Source organism: Phoxinus phoxinus (genome assembly GCF_949152265.1).
Source record: "Phoxinus phoxinus genome assembly, chromosome: 9".
NCBI lineage: Eukaryota > Metazoa > Chordata > Actinopteri > Cypriniformes > Leuciscidae > Phoxinus > Phoxinus phoxinus.
In genome coordinates, this window is record NC_136884.1 from 22,867,550 (window position 1) to 22,890,611 (window position 23,062).

General features: G+C 37.1%; 1 protein-coding gene across 1 annotated transcript; it reads right to left on the reverse strand.

Annotated features, from left to right (window-relative positions):
* Positions 1-1,039: 1,039 nt before the first annotated feature.
* LOC307004233 (uncharacterized protein) lies at positions 1,040-11,698 on the reverse strand. Its single transcript, XM_079623334.1, has 3 exons — positions 11,626-11,698; positions 10,494-10,643; positions 1,040-3,176 (listed from the first exon to the last, which is right to left on the reverse strand). The coding sequence occupies exons 2-3, from the start codon at positions 10,576-10,578 to the stop codon at positions 2,347-2,349; spliced, it is 915 nt and encodes a 304-aa protein (XP_079479460.1). The 5' UTR covers positions 10,579-10,643; positions 11,626-11,698; the 3' UTR covers positions 1,040-2,346.
* Positions 11,699-23,062: the final 11,364 nt, after the last annotated feature.

A 23,062-nucleotide genomic window follows, 5' to 3' on the forward strand; every position in this document is an offset into this window, starting at 1 on the left:
ATATGCTAAACTTTTTAAAGGCTGAAACTTAATGCAAAGTCGCTTTTGAGCCAAACGCTGTGTGAATGGCGCCCGATTTTCTACAGCAGCTGCTCCACAAACGTCGGTTCCTGTCCACCGCTGTACAAAATGCCCGCGTCACCTCCACGTCACGGCTATTTTGCTCCCGCCGGAAGCAATTACCAAACTGGTTCCGCGTGTTAATCACACTAACGTACATATTTTGCAACAGCAAATACAAATGATTAATTATAAAGGCTATATTCAAATAAATTGATAATATAAAATTCTTCAAAACTATGTACATTTTTAATGTCTGTAGGATTAAAATAGTATTCTTTTTAAAGCCTTTAAAAAGGCTTTATTTTTCCTGATTTACCCAAGAACATTGGTAATATATGTTTAACATTAAACAGGATGATTGAGAATTAAGGAATTTAGGAACTGGATTATGGGAAATAGTGTGAAACCAGAACAAAAAATGTACTTTATCACTTAGATCCTTTACTGAACACCATTATTATATAGTTGACATTATGACTAAAGACTTTACACTGTTGTTGGGTAGATCAATTAAAATAGCATGTGTTTTAATGTGTCTGACAGAGTTGGCACAAATTAAGTTAAGTGAATAAATGGACATATATATATATATTATATAAATTCAGATTAAACCGGTTCCCTTTAATGGTTTATTAGCAGAGACCTTTGTCTACAAATATATACATTTATAATAATGTATTATTAAATAATAAAAACTAACTTTTAAAACGTGTTTTGTCCCTTATCTCAAGAATCAGTGATTTAATAGTTTGGGCTCTGTTGTTAATTGTAACCTTTAATATTATAGTAATGTGCAAAGGCTTCCTATAGAGTTTACAGATTTTTTATCCTTAGGAAAATTTCACACCGTTGTGATCGCACACAAAGTACACTAAAAACACCTCAAACCTAGAATTTTACGCTATTACTCAATGGAACTAGCCCCGAAGATGGCCATATTCAAGTTCAAATTGAAAGCATGTTTACATTTACATTCACTTATACCTTTATTTATATGGCTCTTTATACAATAAAGATGGTTTACAGTGATAACAGAAAAGTTATGTATTTCGGCTGTTGTTCAGCTGAAGTCAGTTCAGTGTTGCTTCAGTTCCATTGTGAAGATCATCAAATATTAAATTTGTTCATTTCATCTATAAGGCAGTGCTGCAAAAAAATGATATCATCGTCCAACTCAGTTAAGTTCTAATACAACAGCGTCAGTACAGTCAGATGAAAAATATTGTAGAATATTTTTCACATCTTACTAAAGATGAATAAAATAATGTAGTGCAATGTATTTATGTTAAGATTATCTCCGTTTATTTATAAGTTTTTTATATTATGTGACAATATACTGGTATTGGCGTCAATCATAATGGGAGTTTTTTGGATTTAGTGAAGACGCCTCGTTAATCAGGCCAGTCTGCAGGACTTGCCGATCAACAGTGAGAGCAAAAGGGACAAAACCAACACCCTCGTCCATCATCCTGCGGATTCTGCCGCTGTACAGAGAATAAGTTGTTTGTGCTAGTCCTGAAATGGGAAATGTTACAATAACCTGTTAACTGCTTACGACTTTGTGTTTTGTTTTTATTTTACTTTTAGTAAATACTTTTTATTGAATACTTTGTTCAAAATTGTGCTCATTTGGATAAAAACTTAAGGATTATCGTAGGTTTACTTCAAATATCTTTAAAATTAATATTTTGTTGTATTTTTTACAAAGCCTGGTCTTAAAAAATATTCCATACATTTTTTTGAATTTGATCATTGATTTAATTAATTCTGACAATGAAAACAAGCTGCCAAAGTTTTCTTTTAAACGAGTCTACAAAGTTTTAAATCCAAAGGCTTCATGAACTATGTATTTCAATTGGGTATGCCATTTATTGTATTTGGGTTCCAAATGGGGACGGGTTAAGGTATTAGTTGTTTTGTTAAAGCTGATTTATAATACTGTTGAACTTAACAATATATTCTCTCTCCTGGTTATTTCTTAGGCAGTTTCAAAGAAGTCAGTCTCTCAATTGTTGTATACAATAGACCGATTACTTGGCTAAAAAAGAAAATGTAAATTTTTACCGTGAATTATTTTGGCCACGATAACCACGGAGTGAAAAGTCTAATATTGTGACAGCCCTAGTTTGCATTGTGCTCTTTCAGAGCGAGACAGAAGTTTAACTATTATTTTGATTCAGAGGAAGCAAAAAATAATGGATTGACTCCTCTATACAATCGAAACTAGAGGGAGTCAATAGTGTTATTATGAAAAAAATAGAAAGTCTCAAAGCCTCATCACATTCAGAATTCCACAATTTCGTGATTTTGCAAATGACTTTTCAGGTCTCTTTGATATGTGAAACTCTTCTCGCACTGAAGACATTTGAAAGGCTTCTCTCCAGTATGAAGCCTCATGTGAGTCTGAAGATTTCCTTTAAGTGTGAAACTCTTTCCACAATGAGGGCAGATGAAAGGCTTCTCCCCAGTGTGAAGTTTAATGTGAGTGTTTAGGCTTCTTTTATGACTGAAACTCTTTCCACATTGAGGACATATAAAACAATACTCTCCTGAGTGAATCCTCATGTGGCATTGAAGGGTTTCTTTACAACTGAATCTCTTTCCACACTGAGCACATATGCAAGGCTTCTCTCCTGTGTGAATGTTCATGTGAGTATTAAGACTTTCTTTTCGTGAAAAGCTCTTCCAACACACATTGCAGGTGAAAGGGTTTTCTCCAGTGTGAATTCTCATGTGGGCATTTAGGTTTCCTTTATGTGTAAAAAACTGTCCACATTGAGTGCAATTGTAAGGCTTCTCTCCAGTGTGAACTCTCATGTGGGCTTTAAGGTTTTGGTTTTGAGTGAAACTCTTTCCACACTGAAGGCATGTGTAAGGCTTCTCTCCAGTGTGAACTCTCATGTGGACTTCAAGGTTTTGTTTTGAATTTAAACTCCTTCCACACTGGAAGCAGGTAAAGTAACTGTTAGATTCAGTCTTCCGAGCTCTTTTTCGTGAGGAAGTCTTTTCAGTCTTTGTGGATTTTTCTCCAGTCATGAAATCATGATGTTTCTCATTCTGATTTTTCTCTTCCATTTCATTCAGTTCACTCTCCTCTTTTAGTGACATCAGGTCTAAAGTGAAAAAAAAATACAAATAAAGGTTAACCCCCCACAAAGCAGTAAGACTAGATCTATTATAAAATCATTGGACAACATAGACCATGATATTCTTATGGAGAGCATTAGCATGGTTTAGGTTCCATCTTTTTAAGACCGCTAAAACTTTGCTTGCTTAAAGGAGAACTCCGGTCAATTTTAACATTGAGCTCAATTTTTAGTAAATTTGGAGTGCTGTCAATACAGAGAACAACGACAAAAATTATCCTCTTTTTAAAATTAGCACCCTATTGACTTGAATGGGGCAAATTTTAAACCTACTTTTATTTCTCTTATCATCCTTGATGTGTCATACAAGTGCCCAGCCATGTTGAGTGATTCCTTCAGAGTGAACACGAGTGAATCTGACTGCAGTAGATGTGAAAGATATGAATATAAATGATGTTATATCAGCCAGCGCACAGACCTGTATTTAGTTCCTGTTTTCGGTCGAAGTCCAAAGTAGTCGATTGTCGAGTTCACGGGCGTGATCATAGGTAACTAAACCTATGCGCGTGAACTCGACAATCGACTACTTTGGACTTCGACCGAAAACAGGAACTAAATACAGGTATGTGCGCTGGCTGATATAACATCATTTATATTCATATCTTTCACATCTTCTGCAGTCAGATTCACTCGTGTTCACTCTGAAGGAATCACTCAACATGGCTGGGCACTTGTATGACAATTTTAATTTTAATTTTTGTCGTTGTTCTCTGTATTGACAGCACTCCAAATTTACAAAAAATTGAGCTCAATGTTAAAATTGACCGGAGTTCTCCTTTAAGGCGAGACACGGCAGGCAAAAACATCGGGGCTTTTTTTACTGGTCAATTGAGATTTTTTTTTATATTTGTCTTCAATAACATGTCGTCTTTCAGACTTGTAAGCAGAAATACACATTTAGGTCTTAATTTTACTACACTTTGTCTGTTTGCGTGTGTAGATTTATCATAAATTCATCAAAAGTTGGCGTTCTTAATCAACATGCTGCTCCGCGATCGCTGCCTGCTCCCTGTCATCACATATACCGCTGGAAAGCTCTCTCTCACCTGTACAAGGCTGTCGATCCAAATATGGTCATTTCTTTTTTATCAGCAACCAATCGTGAAAGTAAAGGGGCTGAATGCGCAATCTCATTGGCTGATGATAAATCTTTAAAGCCTGTTTTCTCAAAATGACTTGTCTCTCATTCTCCAAGTCCGAAATCTCCACTTCAGTAGCACCTATACACCAAACTTTCCACTCTTGTACCTAGTTATATTGTGAAGACAATTACAGAGGGATTTGTAAATATATTATTCCTAGCCTGATTTATAACATTTTATTCCAAAAAACATGGCGAAAATCATTTTTTAAGGCTATTGACAGTATATTCTGATTTACAGGATAACAAAAGTAGATATCCATAAATTTTCCCCATCTAATATGTGAACACAGTGAATTTTTTTTTTTTTAAAACCTGGCTTTATCCAATAGCCTACTCGGATTTATATTTTTTAAATATATGCGAATTAGCGCATATTTAATTCGATATTGCCTAATTTGCATATTTAAACATTAAATTACAGAAAACTTGTAATACATTTGTTTCTCAACTTAATGTAGGTTATCAACTGGGACAGTTTCATGGTGATATCTGCTATGTAACAAATTGCTTTATGTCAAAAATAAATCTGCTAAAATTCTATCATTATTGCGCTCACTCATGCTGTTCGAACCCGAATGAAGAAGACGTTGTAAAGAATGTCCCGTCTGCTTCGATGTCGTTGATCTACTAGCCTCTGGTATCTGAGTGTCGCCAACAAGTTTTTTGACAGTGTTGTCAAATATCTATTGCGAAAATACAGCGAAGAAATTCCTGAAACTGCATAGCCCTGCTTTAAGGCAAGACACTACAGGAGAACTTACAGATATCACCATGAAACTTTACCAGTTGATAACTCACATGAATAGGAGATAAAAATGTATTGCAAGTTTTCTGTAATTTTATGTTTAAATATGCTAATTAGGATATATTTTGAAGTGACGAATCTGAGCATTGAAAAAAACAAGGTTCAAAAGGATGTTTGCATTTTGTTGATATTTTCAATGAAAAGACATTACCAGAGGGGATTATGAATATCTCCTTTTGTTACCCTGTAAATCAGAAAATACTGCCAGCCTTAAAATTATCTCCGCCCTATTATTAGGCATAAAATGTCATATAAATCAGGCCAAGAATGATATATCACCAAATACATACAAATACAAACCTTCACAATATAGTTAGGCAGGGGTGCCCAATCCTGCTCCTGCCGTTCGACTGTCCTGCACAGTTCATCTCCAACCCTAATCAAACATACCTGCCTTTAATTTTCAAGTGATTCTGAAGACCTTAATTGGTTGCATCAGGTATGTTTGATTAGGGTTGGAGATGAACTGTGCAGGACAGTCGATCGGCAGGAGCAGGATTGGACACCCCTGTAGTTAGGAATATGACTGTAAAGTTTGGTGTATGTAGGTGCTACAGAAGTGGAAAATCTTCTCTAGGAGTGTGAGGAAAAACTAATTTTGAGAAAACGGCCTTTTAAGATTATGGCAAAATTCCACTAATTTCTATTGAAAGCCATGAATTACAGACAAAATATGCTTTAGGTCCAAGTAAAATACATGCATCACACTGTTTAACATCCAAAACTCATTATTGCTCATTAAACTGTCAAGGTATGACAACAAACTTTAAGCCTGTCGTATAAGAAAACATCACTTATAAATACAAACAGTATGAAATGTCAGAGCGCGTCACATGACGATTCTGAACGAATCACGTTGTCAGAAATTGGCATCAGCCAATGAGATTGCGCATTTCGAATTAAATTGCCCATTTTACTTTCATGATAAATAATCATTTGCTGATAAACAGGAAATGACCATATTTGGATCTGACAGCATTGCAAAGGTGAGAGAGAGCTTTCTAACGATATATGTGATGATAGGGTGCAGACAGCGATCGCGGAGCAGCGTGATCATTCAGAACGCCAACTTTTGATGAATTTAGGCGAAATCTACACACGCAAACAGACAAAGTGTAGTAAAATAAAGACCTAAATGTGTGAATTGTTTTTACTTTTTTCAGCACAAGTCTGAAAGACGACATGTTATTGAAGACAAATAGCCCAAAAAAAAAAAAAATATATATATATATATATATATATATGTTTTTGCCTGCCATGTCTCGCCTTAAATGAAGAAATTAAATGACAGGGCTCAGTATTAAATTGTTTTAATTGTTTAATCAATTGTTTTATCGCAAGATTAACGCCTAGCAAACTATGTAGTTTTTTTCACATGCTTTTGCAACAACTAGAAACGTTAGTAAAACTACAACACCACACCGGATCTAGCTAGACCAGAAACAAAACAACAGGCACACCGCACACACTTGTTTGGCTTGCGAACCGGCCAAAGAGTGGACAAGAAGCAAAATGTGGAATGGATTTCCTGAACGGAGGCGCGGCTCAATGAGTCACAGAGTTATGAGACACGTCCCCGCTCAGGAAAGCCATTCCGCAGTTTGCAGCCAGCTAGAGCAGGATAGCATTGAGCAGCATTGTGGCTGTGTGGAAATACTTCACACTGGAAACACCGCAGAGTGCAATGTTTGCAAAGCTGTAATGCATAGAGGTGAAAGCTCCCTCGCATCGTACAACACAACGAACGCCATAAAACGTTTAAAAAAGCACGATGATTTTTTAGCCAGGGGGCAGAAAGACAACGGGAGCCGTCAGGAATCACTTCTGGAGTCATTCATGATAGCGGCTCACTGATCCCCGCGAATTAGTTAAAATCTCCGGAATCTAGAGACACAGAGTCTGTGCTCAAAACCGCGTAGCGCGTGCACGGCAGAGAGAGCAAGAGACCGCGCGCGTGCCTCATGAAGGGCATGTAATATTTTTATTGATGGTGTGTGAGTGTGTGTAAATAAGTGTGTGTGTGTGTGTGTGTGTGTGTAAGTAAGTAAAATGTTTACAGTTATTGCACTTTTCTTATATTTATTTTCAAATATTTTACATTTTAAAAACATGATTTGTTGATTCTACAAGAGCCAGTGTTCTTGATTTGTGCTGTTCAGATGTACACTGTTTTATTGATAGTGTGTGTGTTATCTGTTTACACTTGCACTTTTCTTATATTTTCAAGACTTATGAAGTTATGAAATGTAGTTATGAATTGTAATAAATATTGACAATCAATTTGAAATCCTTTGTTGCATATTTGTTTTCAGAATGGGATTTTTTCTGACCTTATACATACTTCAAGTTGCCTTTTGGGACATACATGCGTACATATCATACTTGCCTGTTGAGAGGAGTTTATTTCAGCATCATATAAAATCAACAATAATGATAATAATAAAATTAAAGCAAACACAGCTCTGGTATCAGAATAGTATCGGTATCGGCCGATATCCAAATTCAGGGATCGGATGTAAAAAAAAATGTGGATCGGTGCATCCCTAGTTTCTACGCCCACTCGTCAATATCAGTAACGTTACCTTGTCAGTATTTCTTTCACCCTTTTATTGATGGACAGTGTTACATTGTGTGAGAGATTATTTTCTCCAAGTGAGAATGTCAGTGTGAAATTGAACACAGTATATACCAATGTTGTTTTCAATAAAAAACATTTGCACAAAGCAGGCCCATCCACTTTCCCATGTTGATAAGAGCATTAAAATGAGAAAAAATAAATTATATTTGCACTCTAGATTACAAAAGTAAAGTTAAACTCACCTGATACTGTTGCATAATCAGGGGTTCTCAAACTTTTTGGGGCCCCTTATAGGATAGAAAAACTTTCCCAAGGACAGCCTCATAAATATAATGGTCTTTAAACCCAAAGTTATTGTTAGATGGGAATAATGAACACAATATGCTTGTTTTATTGGCTCAAATGGCCCTTATCTGTTTATATGGACTTTCTAATAATACAGCATCACTAGGTCAACCCTAAAGGGCATTTTTAAAGTTGCAGTAAATCGATTTAAAGGGCAATAGCACTTTATTATTATATTCAAAATTTTGGTAAAATACCAGCAGATAAAACTAAATTTTTACAAACATTATAATGCATTTTAGTTGCCTTTATGTATATTTTACAAATCCAAATGTTTCCATAGTCACATATATTTGGATGCTAAACTATTGTGTATTTTGTAAGGCTTTGTACTTCACCGGTGTCCCAATTAGAGGTGTGCGATATATCGTTTAGACGATAATATCCAAATTGTTGTCTGGACGATATGCAAAATTGGAATATCGAATATTTCATAATTTGTACAATCCGACCCCCCAAACATGAAAAGAGCTGAAGGAAGTTAAAGAGAAAACAAATAACACACACTAACCTTCTAAACTATGATATGTAGCCATTTTAATACTGTATGGGGTTTGTTTGACAGTATTTTATGTTTGTTTTTTGTACAAAATCACGATCGTTCCTCAATTGCACGAGTAATTGCTGCTACTAATTTGCAATACGGAGTTCTTACCTGTGTGTTATGACGTTTCTTAGGTTGAAGCAACAATCCAAAAACGTTAAGAGTAAAGCCGATGAACGATTAATGAAATAGCTGATAGAAAAGGCAACATAAGTCTAAAGTTAAGTGGCGAGTTTCGTGATTGCATCATTAGAAAATTGCGTTGCATAATGATGAGTCCAAAAGATGGAATACATTTTCCCAAGAGATCCACCGTAATAGCCTCCGAACAGGGCTTCTTTTAACTTCTAGTAAATGGGTAGTCACATTGTTGTTAGTCTACTAATAGAAGTACTGTTTGCAAATAGGGGTGTACACGTATTCGTATTGAACCGTTCGGTACGAGGCTTTCGGTTCGGTACGCATACAAACCGAACGATTCGTTGGACCATTTTTTCCTGCCGACCAAAATCCGCGCTGGCGCGACCACCATAATGTTGCACAACATCAATGGCAAACCTCTGGGCAAACGTAATAAAAGCGGAACGAAACTGCGCTATTATTTTGTGCTTCACGGACACTTTATCAGTTCGGACCATCAATGTCAGTGCAGCGCGAGCCGAATCGTGATGAAGCGACACTGTTATACACAGCGCTAAGAGATCCAGAGAAAACATTTTAATTCGCCACTTAGGCTAAGTAATAACATCACTGCGAGATCTAGTGAGAAGCATTCACATTTCTCTGTTATTAACGGATCAAACGTTGAAACCAGGAGAAACATTTTGCCATGAATGAACTAGTTATAGCCTTAAAGTTCACAGATCAGCAACATTCACAATAGATTTAATATAGTAACACTAACTGTAACCATGGAAGTTTGGCAGAAATGGTAAAATGCCTTCAGGTAGGCCTACATCACACATCTTTTTCCAGCACTTCAAAACTCAAATATGATCATATTTAAATGTTATTTTTAATGTGATGATGACCAAAACATTATTTGTTCATCCTTCAAAGATGTCCCCCAAAACTAAAAGTTCCAAAAAAAAATATTTTAATAAATAGGAAATTTATCTGGCATTTCTTTCTTTTTGCCCTGATCGAAAACGTACATCACTGTATCGTATCGAAACAAACCGTGAATTTTGTGAACCGCCTATTTGCAAAGCACAAAATTAATTTATTATGTACATATATTTTACTGAAAAAGCACTGTTCTTGTATTACAATAAATATTTAGTACAGTAACTGGGTTCATGTTTAAATCAATAATGTCTCATATCTTTATGTACTAGTAATTCTATACAATGATAGGTCAAATGCAGCAAGTCAAAAGACCAACTGGACCTACTTTGCCTGTTTGCACACATTTCTTTGAAGGAATGCAAAAATATCGTCTGAATATCGATATATTGGAAAAAAATATTGAGATATTCATTTTTGTCAATATCTCCCACCCCTAGTCCCAATACCCACGTAAAACATCATCCTTCACACGCGCGTTTGCCTTTTGAACAGAATGTGAACTGCTTTCTGGAGCACGTCCCAAAACTGAGCCGAAACTCTGCTTATAGCCTACGTGCCTCACAGACATGAGAACTACTATAAAACCTTTAAGTAGCCCTATCTACTTTTAAGCATCTTTGTTTAGTTTATTTGACGTTAAATGCATAAGTCACTTTGTACTAGAAGTCAGAGCACCTTTCAGGTTAAAAAAAAAAGAAAAACACAACTTATATTCCATAAAAAAAAAATTTCGACCCCACTTTGAGAACCACTTTAATAAGGTTCAAATTAATAAGTTCCACTTTGAGAATGAAACCAACCTGTTTGTTCCTCAGTATCTTCAATTTTCAATACGAGTATTTCTTCAATCTTCATGTCTTCACTCTCCTCTTTAATAAACGCCATCTTTAAGACAGCATGTAATGTGGATCTCAGTTGCTTCACCGGGAGTTTTTCTGTGTTTGGACACTCTGTCGTGTACAAGATGAGAAAATTAAACAGAAATAAATAAATAAAAAATAAATCTCTATGGCGTCTCAATCAGCTCCCTAGTTCAGTAGTCATTCGAGAGTTAATGGTCTCTCTAAATATCATGATTAGATAATCACAACTAAAAAGAGTTTTGAGTCTCTTTATTCAGGTAGCTATAACTCAATGCACTGGCTTTGTTCAATTTGCACACTAAATAGGGAATGAGGTCCACCGTTTCACAAAATCCTGTGGGAAACACTGTAAAATAATACAATATAGCTAGATCTTCTGAAATGGTAAACATCATTGTTATATCATCCAGCCCTAAATCTGCTTGATGTTAAAGAGTTAAGCCATTATAAACATAATATGATTTTATGTAAAGCTACTTTAGCAGATAAGGAACTCCCGCACACTATCGTTACTTGCCATTTAAAAGTAATGTTTATTAACACACCGAAACGTTGTGTGTTCATAAACATTAATTTAAAATTGCAAGTATAGTGTGCTGGAGTTCCTTATCTGCTAAAACGACTAACTTTCCTGTTATCTGACGCACCTATCACCTGCAGGTGTGCGATGGAGTTCGTTCACTATGTACTTTGAAACTGTTTTGTGGGAAGAAAAAAATATTTGACTTGAATGAACCCACGTGCAATCTTCATTTTATATAATAGACAGATTAGATATAATAAATATATCATTGTATATTATAAAGGCACATTTTGGTGTTGTTTTTATCTCAGTTCCACTTTCACCAGAGTTACATTCCACGCTGGAAAGCTCTCATCACTTGCTAGTGCCCGAATTCGTAAAATGAGACGCATCTTTTCTGTTACTAATGTTGTGAGGCTTTGTTCACAAAAATTACGTTCATTCATGTTAGATAAAGCAAAACATTTAATTTACATCGTTTGTATATAAAATATATATATACCAAATGTCTCAAACACATCAATTTAATAAGTTAAAAACACAAACCTTTCTTCTGCGAATTGCAGGAGGAGCGCGGCGCCGCCTTATGACGTCATATCATCATGCCAAAATAAAAGTCCTCTTCACGTTAAAAAAAAAATCTTTTTTTTTCATTTTTGTTTAGTGCCACAGTATAATTATTTTACTTGTATAAAATGAGAAAGGAGTAAACATGAGCCAGATTATTTAAAAAAAATATGCAACAATAGGTAACATGTTGCAATGTGTTGTTATTAACTACAAAAAATAATGTCTTGACCTTCCCAAATGTCCTATGTAGCAATCTCAGCGATCTTTCACCAAGGCCAGCATGTGTAGAAATTGTTTAAGACAGGATATATCTCAACATCTGTCCCATCTAGGGTTGCCAACTTTGTCACTATGAAATAAGGGACAAAAGGTGGCCTGGTTTTGTGTGAATATACAGTGTTCGATTTGAAGCCATTTGTCATAATGATAGCTAACTTAATAAAATATTAATACATAACTCTCATGCCTTGGCAACGTACAGTAGGTTTAATAATAGTTTGTTCATTTACAGCAGCTTTAACACAGTCCTTTAATTGAACCATTTCCTTTTACCTTTACTATTTTTCTAAGACAAAACACTTGTGACTTCTGCACTGTAGGTTAGAAAACCCTTCATGTTAATCTTGCATGTGACAAACTAAAAATAACATAGCTCAACATAGGGCGAAAGAAACCGAACATTCTCGGGCCAGCAGCAGCATGTGTCCAAATTCTTAATCTTAATCTTAATCGTTCTATTTCATTAGAAACGATCTGAAAACAGGGTTTTAAAGGAGAACTCAATTTTTTGTAAATTTGGGGTGCTGTCAATACAGAGAACAACGACAAAAATCGTTGTTGCCTACACCGTGTTATCCTCTTTTTAAAATTTGCACCCTATTGACTTGAATGGGGCACGTTTTAAACCCGCTTTTATTTCTCTTATCATCCTTGATGTGTCATACAAGTGCCCAGCCATGTGAGTGATTCCTTCAGAGTGAACATGGTGAATCTGACTGCAGTAGATGTGAAAGATATTAATAAAAATGATGTTAATTCAACAAGCGCACATACCTGTATTTACTTCCTGTTTTCGGTTGAAGTCCACAGTAGTCGACTGTCGAGTTCACACGCGTGATCATAGGTAACTAAGCAACAGTGGAGACTAGTCACTAGACAGCTAGTCATTTACTAAAAATTGAGCTCAATGTTAAAATGGACCGGTGTTCTCCTTTAATTGTAAAATACCGAACTTGTCCTTTAGTTGTCTGATTGATTGGATTGACCCACTGGGGCTCTGTGAGGTCAGTGCATTGATGTACATTCCTGCACGAGTCACGGAGCGTACCACACACACACCACAAAACCGCTGGCATGGAAGTCCCTAAAAAGCTTTGGGCTTGTGTAGAAATGGTCAACATACAAATGATAACCTCTCCCCAAGAATGATGGATCCATGAGGCTGCTGACAACTTCATGTTGACCCTGCCCTGAAGTAAAGCGGCTCTTTCTAGTGTAAATGGCAAAATCACTGGTATGCCCATTGCTGGAGTCTGTGTACAGCTTTACACCCGACTTAGTTACCTTGACCTTCAACTATTGTCTGGGTCCAATTTTGCCTTTCGCGGCCACCATTCTTTCATCAATGGCAATGTGTTTCTTAGGTTGCCACAATGACTTGCATGAGTGTTTTATAGTAGTGTAAAGAGGCTGGAGAGTCCCCTTTTTCCTGTCTTTTTTATTTCTTTCTTTTTATTACAGTAATTATAACATTTCCTTACATTTGGATGGTACCTGAAATCTTGGTGAAGACATACAACAATTGGGTATATTGGCTGAAAAAAAAACAAAAAAAAAAACAGATATTACATCCATAATAGTACTATCCAAAATAATAAGAGAAAGAAAAAAGGGACATATGTTGCACACTTAAAACAGACCAGTCTTCTCTTTTGCAACTTTATTTTGCCAGTTCTGTTGGAATTATCTTTTTTTTACATGAAGCAACACAACATCTTCTAACATTAGCGATATAGACGTTCACTTTACTTTACTGTGCTGGCCTATGACATCATCGTAACTGAACTTTCACCTCTCAGTAACATAAATCAGAATAATGTCCAGAATATTTATCAAATGAAATTACAATTAAATTATAGTGATTTCCCTTACATAATTCTAAACATATCCCTATTCTAGGAAATTATGAAATTATAAAATAATACTTCTAGGTTGCAACACATACAAGACATCAATTGTAGTAACAATATAGTATGTTGCAAGGCAATGTCAGCCAACACAGTATTACTGCTTTTTTAAAAAAAATTCAATAAGCTATATAGTTCTATGTTTATTACTCTGCTGGTAGTTTGGGTACCAGATCCAATCAGTTTTGACTTCTTGTGTGTGTGTGTTTTTTAAACTATATACAAATAAAAAAACTTGAGGATGATACATTTTATTCCAGATGTACTCTCATTCCCAATATTGGTATTTCTTTTATTTTTATTCTTTCATTCCCTATATCTTTCGTATCTCTATTTATTCAATAATTTTTAAGATTTCCCTACATTTCTTAAAAATATCGTAATTTCTATACTAGGTCTGGTCTTAGTGGGAGAATGTAGTCTATCCATTTCCCCCATAGCTTGACAAATTTCTCGGACTGTAGCCGAAGATTCATTGTTAACCTCTCCATTGTGTAAATTTCGTATCAATTCCCAGCCAATCGTTAATTTCCGGTGTTTCAGGTTGCAACCATTTTCTGCAAGCTATCAAGAGAATTCTCATTAAATATTTATCAGATTTGTGTTCTGATTTTAAGATTTGTAAGACCAAAGTAAAGAGTTAAAAAACTAAATTGGATTGTGTTGTGAAGAGGCAGAGTCAGCGGAATCCATTTGCAGCTTTATTTAAGAATGGTCAAGACAGGGTAAACACCAGCGAACAGGGTCATCCACAGGAAAGGCACAGATAAACCAGGTTGACAGGCAAAGGGTCAAAGCAGGCAGCAAGAATCAGAGTCCAATAAGCAATCCAGGTCAGGGCAGGCAGAAATGGGTCAGCAACGGTAAACAGTCCAAGGTCAAATACAAAATACAAACAGGGATATAACGCTCAGAAATGACAGCCAGAACAAATCAAGACTTCGCACTGAATGGGTGTGTGGAAGTGGTTTATATGTGTGTATGTGAATGACATGCAGATGTGTGTGCAATCAGTCCCAGGTGAAAGGCAAGATGGGAAATGGAGTTCAGTGAGTGAGGTTAACCCTCTGGGGTCTGAGGGGTTTTTGGGGCCCTTGAGATGTTTTGACATGCCCTGACATTTGTGCTTATTTCAGCTACTTACAACATACCTTTGGCCAACTCGTAATTATGCTGTATTCAGCACAAACTCTGCTACAATAATATGAAAGCAAAATGGAAGTTACATGTTTGCATTTTAAAGAAAAAAATACTATACATATTATTAGTGGTTAGTAAGTTTTGGGAAAAAATTGTCACTTTCAGTAAGCCCATATAACTCATACTGAATAGTTTGGCACAAGACTTTTGAGTTACCATTCTTGTAGGCTAGAATTTTTACTACAAAATTATGTGAAAATCATTCTGATCACTCTTTCACAAAACAACAATATAACGATTTAAACTTTGTAAGTCAGTTTTTGTGCCAGCGCTGCTTTATGCGTAGGGGTGTTGATGGCCATGAATATGAAGGAGGGGAGACAAAAACTCCCCCATCAATGGCTAAAACCCCATCACGGTGCTGTGAGGCAGAGAGGAGAATCTGAGAATGAGAGGAGATTCAAAGGTTTTGTTTTTCAATCTGTTTTATTGTAATTCCTTTTAGGAATTTTCAGCATCATTACTCCAGTCTTCACATGATCCTTCAGAAATCATTCTAATATCATGATTTGATAAACAGGTATTATCAATGTTGGAAACCGTTGTGCTGCTTTTTTTTTTATTATAACCTGTGATACTATTTTCAGGATTCACTGATTAAAAAGAACAGCATTTATTCAAAATAGAAATCTTTCCTAACAATATAAGTCGTTACTATCACTTAACACATCCTTTAAAAAAGAAAGAAAGGTAGTGTATACTGTTACAGAAGATTTTAAATAAATGCTGTTCTTTAATATTTTCTATTCATCAAAGAATCCTGAAAAAACTATCACAGGTTATAAAAAATACTAAGCAACACAACTGTTTCCAACACTGATTTTAAAAAAAATCATCATATCAGAATGATTTCTGAAGGATTATGTGACACATTGTCACATCTGTTGATGATAATAAAAAAAACTGTATGATTATCATTATCAATCACTAATGGCCATGGATTAAAAAAGACAACAGTTTTTGTAATTTCACACAAGAATAGGTAGGCCCTAATTGTATATTATGACGATGTAAACACAATTACATTTCATCCGTAAAATATTACGTCTGTGCACTTTTAATGATTCTCGATCGCACCGAGAACTGAACGACGCCTGCGTGTCCCTCTGCGGTGCTGGAGAAGGAGAGCGTGATGCAGACACATTCCTAAAAAAATCATCAGTATCACATTTTACCGGAGGCTGAAATATATTTGCACTAAATCATATTTAGCCTACACCTAAGCAGATATTCGCAAATAAGTATTTTTAGCATGATAATCAGTGTCATAAGCTAATCAAAACGGAGTGAAATATATTTAATATACAAATATGATTAGAGAGTAATATCACATTGAAACAGTTTACACTTGACCATATACACGAATGTTAGGGATATTGTAAGGCAAATTATTCCTGTAAGATGTCAAAAGCTTGCCAAAACTAAGCAAAATATAGTCTGAAAATTCATACGAGTTCTATATAATCAGAAAAATAATTATATAACACTAAACAACTTACTCCGAACTTGTATCATCTGGGGGATCAGGCGTTCGTCATCTGAGATGCAATCTTCTTCCTCTGAGGAAAAGGTGAATTCTTCCTCGCTGTCCAGAATCATCTGAAGGGCGTCTTTACCGGAGAAGCGTGCCATCCTCAAAACGCGATGAACTATTCGTGAATCTGACGAGAAACTGCGTGTTTTCATGGCATTGATCGGAGGGCATGTGCGAGGCATATAGATCACCTCAACTATTACCATGTGAATAGCGCCGGGGGGCGTGGTGGCCTCAGCTCATTAAAAATAATGAAGGGAGAACGAAACAACTGTGCCTCTCCTTGGTTTCAAACAGATTACATAAACTGAGAATTTTTTTAAATATATAAATTACTTCATTTAAAAGAAGAGAATTCTAGCTTCATAAAGACAAATCTCTCGTTCCTGAGTGACAAGTATTCGCTGAGTTACAGTTCATTTTCGGACGCGTTTCAGAATGGACTTCCCTGACAGAGATAAGGCAGAATTTGCATCATGTTTATTTTTCTTTATTTGGCAAAAAGCTCAACACTTTGTTTTTATTGTGAGTATACACAAAATACATTGAAACTTAACCCTCTGGGGACCAAGGTGTTTTTGGGGCCCTTGGGATGTTTTGAAATGCCCTGACATTTGTGTTTTTTTCAGTTATTTATAAACATGTTAATGGCAAAGGTGTAAATTCACTCTATATAGCACAAACGGGGCTACCATAATATGTGAGCAACATGTATGTACATGTTTGTATTTTTAAGAGAATAATGTTTATGCGTGGTTATTGAAAAAAATAAAAATGAAAGTTGCTGAAATGAGACCACAAAACGCACACTAAAAATGTGTTCTGAAGACTTTTGACTAATGGAAGTTGTCACTTCAAGTTCTGGCTTCAAAATGATGTGAAAAACATCCTGCCTAATCGTTCACATAAAACAATACATTGATTAACATTTTGTAAAACACTTTTTGTTTGGGAAGGCAGTATGCGCAGGGGCGTCGACGATCCAACACCATGATGAATAGTAAGTGGTTCACACCTGAGAAGACAATGCCCCCCGCATAATGACCCCGCATAATGAGCTTGCATAATGAGCCATTCAGGTGTGTCACACAAGAAGGAATGTGAGGACAATATATATATATATATATATCCCTAAACTGGGGCATACACTGCATAAAATCGCAGACATTATTCATTGTAGGGCACTCATGGCAGAAGATGAAGAGCTGATCAGATACACTGACATATTCAAGAAGTTGTACACCTCCAGGTGGTCTGAGTTGTTGTCTCATAGTGCCCTGAACACACTGAGTGATGCAAAATACAATAAACCATCAACATTGCCCTTCACTGAAGATGTTCAGATCCTTCATCAATACCTTGAGAAATCGAGGCCACCACTCAGAACTATGCTCAACTTGCACAAATCATTGTCTTCAATCGAAGACGTGCTTGGGGAAGTTTTGAAAATGTGTCTCAAAAGTTTTCATGAAAGGGACAACACAAAGCTCCATGAAGATGTTGCACTGGGGTTGTCGATGACTGAACAGAACCTCTGTAACTATTTCAGCCGAATTGAAATCATCGGGAAAAGGGGCAGAAAGGTTGCAGTTCTGCTCACACCAAGTGTGGTTTATGCTTTGTCACTACTTGCCAGTAGAAGAACTGAATGTGGCGTTTGTACCACAAATGTCTTCCTGTTTGCAAGACCAACCCCAATGAGCCACTACAGAAGACAGGACTGTTTGCGTGTTCATGCAAGCCAGTGTGGAGCAAAGCACCCTAATTACCTCAGGTCAACACAACTCAGGAAACATGTTGCCACAAGTCCTTAATTAAAAAAAACAATGAACTTGATCAGGTTGCAGATTTTCTGGGTCACGACATCCGTGTTCACCGCGACTTCTACAGAATACCAGTTCCCACAACACAACTGGCTAAGATTTAAGACTCAAAAATGAGTCGAGGACTACTATTCAGAAATATAAACTTAAGTCTACAGTATGGTTGGACATTAATTCAAAATTATGTTTGTGTAGGTGCAGTCGAATTACGTTAAATATTAACATAATATCATATTGTGTAATCATTTTACATGGATTGTTTTATCTTATGTGCTCATGGACCACATTAAACAAACACAAGTATAATAGCTCAAAACTACTCAAGTAAAAATACTTTGCAAAAAGTGGCAAGTACAAAACCACTGGCCTACTATCTTTTCCCTAGGTCTTTTTATTGGCTATTTCAACCACATATTTTTATGTCCAGCTATTTATGTGAGTTTTACCATAGCTGTAAAGTATTTGAGGAAATGTAATTAGTTACTGTACTTGAGTATCTTTTTGGCTACTTTGTAGTTGTACTGAGTATCAAAGATATTTGCTACTTTTACTCTACTTGACTACATTTTTGAAGAAGTAAATGTACTTTTTACTCCAATACATTTGTGATGAGTAATGCAATTACAAATTACATATGGCATGGCACCTAACTTTTTCTGCAGCAGTTTGTTTCTGATATAAAGAAGTGATATTTCCATCTAAGAGGCATTGACTGAACTATATCTTGTGCGTTTTGCCCTTACTCACCCAAACTTGTCAACAAGTCTACTTTACGTGAATGCGAGTGTCACCGGGTGAAAGAACCAGATATTCTAAAAAATCCCTCATTGGTCCCAATTCTGGCTGTGCTTGATTGCTGGCCATAACGAGCGGCAGCTGAGGTGAATCAGCTGCGCTTCATTGAAGCACGCGCTCAGGACAAGGGAGCATAAAAGGGAAGTGTTTGAGCAGTGAGAGTGTGGTGTATCTGGGCAAGTGTGTAGGGCTGCACGATTAACCTTTATCGCATCGATATTGAGGTTTTAACTCCCGCAATAACCTAACCTCAGGAGTCTGAGGTTTTTTCCCCCGCCTCTGACATTTGAGTGACAAACCTATTAGCCAATCAAAATGGTCGAATCTCACGTTCCTGGCTTGCTGGCCAATTAGAAATGGCAATGGAAACAAGGTTGTATGCAGTGCTCCGGCTTTCTGTCAGCAGCAAAGCAGCTAACACTAGTGTTGTCAAAAATATCAATATTCCGATAAATATTGATACTGAAATATCTGAACGGTACCAATACTAATTTCCCGAAGTATCGATACTAGCCGAGCGGTCACTTTCACTTCTCTCCAAAGGCGCGTTGACAAACACCACACGTGACGCACTCGTCTCATTCGCTCTGGTTAAATAGCAAAAGTGAAGTGAATGGAAAGATGGCAAGGGCGGCGCCCCCGTGACCGGCTTTGGTTGATTGATAAAGAACACCGCGAGGGGGCATGTCGGAGAATAGCGCGGACACGCGTTAAAACACACCGCGAGCGGGCATATCGGAGAATAGCGCGGACCAGCGTAAAAACACACCGCAAGCGGGCATGTCGGAGAATAGCGCGGACACGCGCTTCACACTGCGAGCGGGTATAAATAGCGCAGACACGCGCTTCACACTGCGAGCGGGCATGTCAGAGAATAGCGCAGATGCGCTTCACACTGCGAACGGGCTGCGGGCACCCAAAAGATTGTTTGACAATCAATAATCCCTCACATCACTCATTTTTAAAAATTATTTTATAGGTGTAAACAGACTTAAGGAACAGGCTCCAGGGGCACCATTTAGCAAGCATAGGCTACGCTCAGCATCAGGGGTGTTTGTTGTTTGGACAGACCTTTCCCCACTGCTAAAAAAAAATCCTAAAGGAAACACTGTAACTCTTCTCATTTTAACTTTTCTGAAACATTAACCAAGATGGCCTAGTATTTTTGTTGATATGTGTTGTCTCGTTTTTTTCACCGTAATTCTATTATTTTATTACTTATTTTATTTTATTATATTATTACTCTTATTTTAAAATGTGTGCAATATAACAGTTTCATGTTCAGTAAATGGCAGTGGACTACAGAATTATTTTGTTTTTCTAATTGTAAATCTAAATCTAATAAGAATTCATTTTCTATTTTTCAGTGTTAAAGAATTTAAAAACAAATGACCAAGTGTTTAAGTTAATTTCCATTATGTCTTCTTATTCTTTGGTATTTAGGTTCAGGTATTTAATAATCACGAAGCATCAAACAATCTCATTACCTCAATCACTATGTATGTAGTTTATTTAACCCTCTGTGTCGAAGTAACAACACATTTTATTCATAATTTTAGGTTTTATGCACAAAAGTATCGAACGCAAAAATCGAAAATCGCACCGCAATCGCAATATTTGTCAGAAAAACCGCAATTAGGTTTTTCCTCAAAATCGTGCAGTCCTACAAGTGTGTGTCTCCCGACAGCAGTGTGTGTCTTGACAGCGGCGCAACGAGAGAAAGCTGAAGGTTGAATGTCTGATCGGTGTTCTATTGTGAAGTTTCCCCGAGACGTGCTCATTAAGTGAGTTTTCTGAAGCAACCATGAACAGCAGCACCACGACGTAAGTGAGGAGATTATACAGCAGAAAAAGGAGAAGTGACTGGCCAAAGTGAGAGAGGAAACCATCGCAGGATTGGAATAACACACCGAGGAAAAGTTAAGTGCACCCTTCATTTGATTACCCTTTGAGAAAACCACATGTGAAGCTTGTCCATCACCAGTGCGTGACTAACCTGTGTTGCGGGCAGTGTGTGTTATCCTGTTGATAGAGCGAAACGTAGTAACTGGAACAGCTGGGAGGATCGCTGATGTGCTCACGTCAATCTTCTGAAAACACTATTCCTTGAGTCATTCACCCTACAGCGAGAAGAGAAACGGGTCGATTAATCACTGTGGAGATGAAGTGAGTTTGCAGTGTCTGAAAGAGTGAAATGCACACGTGTGAGGATTTATAAGAGTGATTTATGCACAAGTGTGGTGAGATCAAACGACTGTGTTTCCTCTGAAACTGTGATGAATGAAAATTGACGTCTGAATATGAAGATCCCTTCAAATTGATCTGTCTAAAGCTGTGTTCAGGTTTCCCTTTGTGCACGGTGTGGCGAGGAGCTCAATACACCCTGAGCACCACAATTCACGAGCACTATCTCTCGCGTCAACGAAAGCCCAGTCTCACGAACTCTCCAACGACGCCGTTCTGATGTACCCGAAAGGAGAGCGCAGGCGGGTAAAGTACCGCGATCCGCACACACAAGCCGAGCCTGAGCGCTGTCACTGTCTGTCCCTCGGAGAAGAGGAGAAACTGCTGTCCTTCCATCGGCTGTTCTACGAACACACACACAAGCCGAGCCTGAGCACTGTCACTGTCTGTCCCTCGGAGAAGAGGAGAAGTTGCTGTCCTCCCATCGACTGTTCTACGAACATACACACCAGCCGAGTCTGAGCACTGTCATTTGCCTGTCTCACGAGCACATCTGACGGGTCGAAGAGACGAAGAAAGCCACTGTCTCACCCACGAACCAGCGAGAAGAGGAACCCCCGAAGAACCACTTACCTGCACCCCCCGTTCCTCTTCCCACGCCGGGTCCCAGCCACGAACATTCGCATCACTGATTTTATTGTTTTAAATTAATAAAATACTTTTTAAAATTCACTTCTTGTTGTCCGCCTCTTGGTGTCCTCTGGTGTCTGCTCAAACGGAGTGTGGTGATTGACCCTCTGCCCTAACATCGGTTACACGAGTGCATTAGTAGGTGGCTAAATCGCAGACGTTTGATTGAGGAGACGAGGTCCTGACTGCAGCCAGTGAAGAGTCCAAAACCAGCACATCCAGTGCAAGTACACTGTGACTATTTAATTTTACTTAACATAATTGTATTTATCCGCTATATTGACAAGGCCTTTTTGAAGAATATTGGTTTACATGTGGCCTTTTTGTGCACTTGAGCTTAACTGAGACTTGAAAGTTTGTAGACGCTTAGAGAGATGGTTCACCCAAAAATTAAAATTCTGTCATCTACTCACCCTCAAGTTGTTCCAAACTTGTCTTTGTTCTGCTGTACTAGTCAATGGCTGGTGATATCTCCTTGGTTACAAAAATATATAAAATATCTTTCTTTGTGTACAGCAGAACAAAGACATGTTTACAGGTTTGGAACAACTTGAGGTTGACTACATTAAGACAGAATTTTCATTTTTGGGTGAACAATCCCTTTAAGAGGCTATTGTGTCGACCCTGATTTATTGCACTATTGATGTGTTCAGTTTTATTTAGATTTTAGAAAATAAACATGACTTCTCATTTTACAAATCAATAGTGCAAGACCATGACATGGGAGGCTTTGGTATGTTAACTCACTTCATAATCACTGCTGATAAAATTTATTTATTCCTGTGACAAAAGTAACTTGTTAAATTATGTTTTCAACAGGATCAGTGTCATTTGTGTTGTCCACAGTAAATGAGAGTGTACCTCCCTCTGAAGATAAGATTCAGATTCAAGAGGTTTATTGTTTATGCACAGAAGAAACACAGTGGTTTATACTGTAATAAACCTATTGGGGAGGTCAGATTGTTACAGCTAGAGGCCTCCACTCTACAAAGCAAACAGGA

Coding starts and splice junctions, on each gene's coding strand:
- LOC307004233 (XM_079623334.1), bottom strand. CDS start 10,578: ATGGCGTTTATTAAAGAGGAGAGTGAAGACATGAAGATTGAAGAAATA. Junction 3,177..10,493: donor AGATACTGAGGAACAAACAG/GTTGGTTTCATT, acceptor TTTTCACTTTAG/ACCTGATGTCACTAAAAGAG.